Source organism: Plasmodium cynomolgi, chromosome 14 (assembly GCF_000321355.1).
Source record: "Plasmodium cynomolgi strain B DNA, chromosome 14, whole genome shotgun sequence".
Taxonomy (NCBI): Eukaryota; Apicomplexa; class Aconoidasida; order Haemosporida; family Plasmodiidae; genus Plasmodium; species Plasmodium cynomolgi.
Window position 1 is genome coordinate 2,471,969 of NC_020407.1, and position 3,988 is coordinate 2,475,956.

At 40.0% G+C, this 3,988-nt stretch overlaps 1 protein-coding gene across 1 annotated transcript; it reads right to left on the minus strand.

The window, feature by feature from the left end:
* Positions 1–730: 730 nt before the first annotated feature.
* PCYB_146460 (serine/threonine-protein kinase 2) lies at positions 731–2,251 on the minus strand (the record flags this gene model as incomplete). The annotated part of the gene is made up of 2 exons (XM_004225116.1): positions 731–1,331; positions 1,353–2,251. The coding sequence occupies 2 exons, from the start codon at positions 2,249–2,251 to the stop codon at positions 731–733; spliced, it is 1,500 nt and encodes a 499-aa protein (XP_004225164.1).
* Positions 2,252–3,988: the final 1,737 nt, after the last annotated feature.

A 3,988-nucleotide genomic window follows, 5' to 3' on the forward strand; every position in this document is an offset into this window, starting at 1 on the left:
TAAAACATTGTGCAAATGCGCGCATACGAAAGGCTCGCGTCTGTCTTTCTATCCTTTTCGTGTTCTCTTTTTTTCTTTCCCTTCTCACCTTCGCTGCAACTTCTGCGCCCGAAGAACCTTATCGCGGTTGCGAAATCGGACGGAAAAATATACACCCGCAGGCGTTAACGGGGGACAAAACAAATGCGGAGAAAATGAAACCGCAAATAAAAATGGGCAGGAAAATACAAATAGATGGACAAATAGAAGGACAAATAGATGGTCAAATAGATGGACAAATGGATGCACAAAGGGATGCACAAATAGATGGACAAATGAACGGACAAACACACGTGCAATACGCGCACCATGAGCAAACGAACGCGCGTGCGGACCGAGTCGGGACTGAGAAAGGGACGCGAAGAAGCTCTCGCTAGAACCCATCTGCTATACACGCGCGGGAAGCACACGCGGGGAGAACACGCGGGAAGTACACGTGGGAAGTACACGTGGGAAGTACACGTGGGAAGTACACGTGGGAAGTACACGTGGGAAGTACACGCGACTACCTCGCTACGCGCCGCTTCATATCGCTTCACACCACATCATATCGCTTCACACCACTTCATATCAATTCACACCACTTCATATCAATTCACACCACTTCATATCAATTCACACCACTTCATATCAATTCACACCACTTCATATCAATTCACACCTCTTCACATGGCCTCGCACCGCTGTGCGCTCAAATCAACTCGTTGCTCTTCTTCTTAAACTGGTTGTACGATATCATGGAGGAGGAGCGGTTGCGCGCGGGGCACCCCCCGTGCAGAACCACCGTTTCATACTCATTCGAGTTGGTCATATACGCGTCGTAGTCCTTCCTATTTAGTGTAATCGAGTCAATGCTGCTCTTGTCCTTGATCAAGTTTTCAGAATATTTATCATCAATTTTGAGCATAGTATCGAAATAGTTTTTATAATCATTGAAATTATGTTTGCTGTTTTTTCTAGCCTCGGGCTCGGCTCTGTTCTTCTCCTCGCCATTTTCAACAATGTTGTAGTGTTTACATTTCTTGCGCATTTCTTGTTCCGTCAATTTTTGGATAAGATTCTCTTTATTCTTCAGTTCGTTTATATTCGCATTCATATGCATGTCCGTAATTTTAGGGAGAAACCAAGGATGTCCTAACGCTTGGATGGCTGTACATCTATCGTCCGGATTCTTACTGCACATCCAGAGAATTATTTCTTTGACATTTTCAGACTTGGTTAACCAATGCTTTGTGTTAAAGCTGATGTGACACCTCATGTTTTTTTTAAAAATTTCCTTTACGTTATTGCCTCTGAAAGGGGGATACCCACACAGTATATTGAAAAGAATAACCCCTAAGCTGAAAATGTCCACTTTTGTGCCATACGAGGCGTACTTTAAAATTTCAGGTGCAACGTATCCGGGAGAACCACACCTCATATTCATAGAGGGGCTATTCAAAAAGGAGGCTAATCCAAAATCGATTATTTTTAATGAACTAGGATCATTCACATTTTCCAGCATTAAGTTTTCCATTTTTAAGTCCCTATGTACTACTCCGTTGGAGTGTAAGGCCTCCAAGGCTATTAAAATTCGTTTAATAGCTTTTCTGGCCACCTGTTCTGTGTATGGGCCATTGTTATTAAGATATTCAAAGAGTTCCCCTCCTTTTAAATATTCCAACACTAGGTAAACGAACCCTTCTTGTTCGTATGCAGATATTAACTTTATTATATATTTATGCATGACCTTTCGGAGCACCTCAATTTCGGTGTACACATTTGATTCTTTCACTTTCGATTTATCCACTTCTTTCACCACTACTCTATTTCCATACAGGATGTTGGTACCGATATATGCTGTGGAAAAGCTTCCCTTTCCTATTTTTTTATTCAAGACATATACATTTTTAAAACCCAAGATGGGGAAGCCAAGCATGTTAAAGAATTGACTCATTTCACTAAACTCCTCCTTACTTCGGCACTGAAATTGGTATTCCTCATTTGCTGTGATTATATGAATACATGGTCCTATCTCCGTTATGTTATTGATTATCCTGCACCCTTTCAAAGGCACTGTAAATTCTGGGTTCTCCTGATACATATACGTCCAGCATAGCAAATACGGGTTCTTCTTTTCATCATACGTTAGGGATACGTGAGAAGCTGCACCAGTCGCCAGAGGGAAGTCTATCCGTTTTCCTTTAAATAGCTGATGATATCTCTTTTCCATGATGTGTGATGTACTGGATTTTTTTTTTTTTTTCTGCGGTTTGGGGCTATCTTCAGTAGGGGTAAATATATTGGCAATTTTATTTATTTTTTTTTTTTTTTTTTTTTTTACGCACTATGGTTTGCCATATAATGATAATGCGTGATCAACCTGAATTGTTACGAAACAAAATTGTGAAAAAAAAAAAAAAAAAAACAGGTGGTGAGTGTGGCTATCTTAAAAGGGGTGTCAGATAGGACACCGTGAAGATAAAAGTCAGTGGTCCTATCACGATGTATACATATGGGTGCACGAGGGGACGCACATATGCACAAACTTCACACACATATAATCACTACATGGAAATTTTCAAACACAATCGAAATGGGCCACAGGATTGAGAAACACGGGAAACAGCTGCGAAACTATGGCACGCACAGGAAGTAGAGAAGCCGCAGTGCATGTATGTATATGAATCAAGAACAAATGTCACTCGGGGGCACATGTGACGTGGGAGCAAACGCTGTCATGTGATGTACACTCAAGCATAGATATGCACAAACGTGGTGCGGTAAATATTTAAGCACAAACAGGTAACAAAACAACACGTAGGTGCGTTATCCATCTATGCGTTAATCGATGCGGTGTAGTAACAAAAGAAGCTGCAAAGGAGAACTGGTAAGGGTGGCAAGGATGACGCGACGGTCGGCATGAAAGGAGAAAAGCGGGGCTACTACATCAACATGGGGAGAGCGCTAATGCGAAAGCGCTATAATGCACTGCAACACGACACACAAGTCTACATTTCTCAAACTAATTCAGTTATGTAATTCTGACATCTTGATATAGTTCACACACAGCAATTTAACACACACTGACGATATTCATCATTCTTCGTTTTATTTATGTTTACTTTTATTACTTGCTCCAAACTGTTTGCAGTGGCTTTGAGAGTATATTTTCTCCAAAACGGTGTGCGCGTTCTTTTTGAAGGGCGCACAATTATGGTACGTGTCGGTGTATACGTGTGCATAAATGGGCTTATACGGGTATGTTAGCGCATATATATGTGGGCTCATACAGGTGTGCGTATATATCGAGGCAAACGCGCTGAAAAGTGTTTACACGAAGTGTTATTGACAAGTCACACTGGAGGGTTACACTTGCATGGTGAACGTAAAAGCTTCGTAAGGTAATACACTTATATAGCAAAATTTTACATGCAGGAGCGCAATCTGAACTGTCGGTTAAAAATTAAAAAAGGGGGAAATTTCACGCACATGGTTGATTTGAACCATTTTTCTTAAGTGTGAAAATTCGAACCTTTGCAAGTGACAAAAAAAGGAAAAGGGGAAGAAAAAAGGGAAGAAAAAAGGGAAGGAAAAAGAGAAGAAAAAAGAAAAGAAAAAAGGGAAGAAAAAAGGGGAAGAACAAATAGAAGAAAAAAGGGAAGAACAAATGGGAGGAAATAACGGAAGATAAAAAGCGGTGAACGAATGGGCGAGCGAGCGAAACGAAGGGGTAAAATAATGTGTAAGATCAAAAAGAAGGCGAAAAATGTATTTTTTAGAAAACTCGATTTGTATATGGTTTCAAAATGGTGACATTATAAAGAAAATCAAGCTATATATATATTCGCACAAATCTGTATATCAAAATATATACTTTAAACAATACAAAAAAAAAAGGCAAGCACAAAATGGTTAATTCGTTTTAGGTAGTGGCTTTTTAAAGCTGTTGTTCATAAAACTAAAAAAA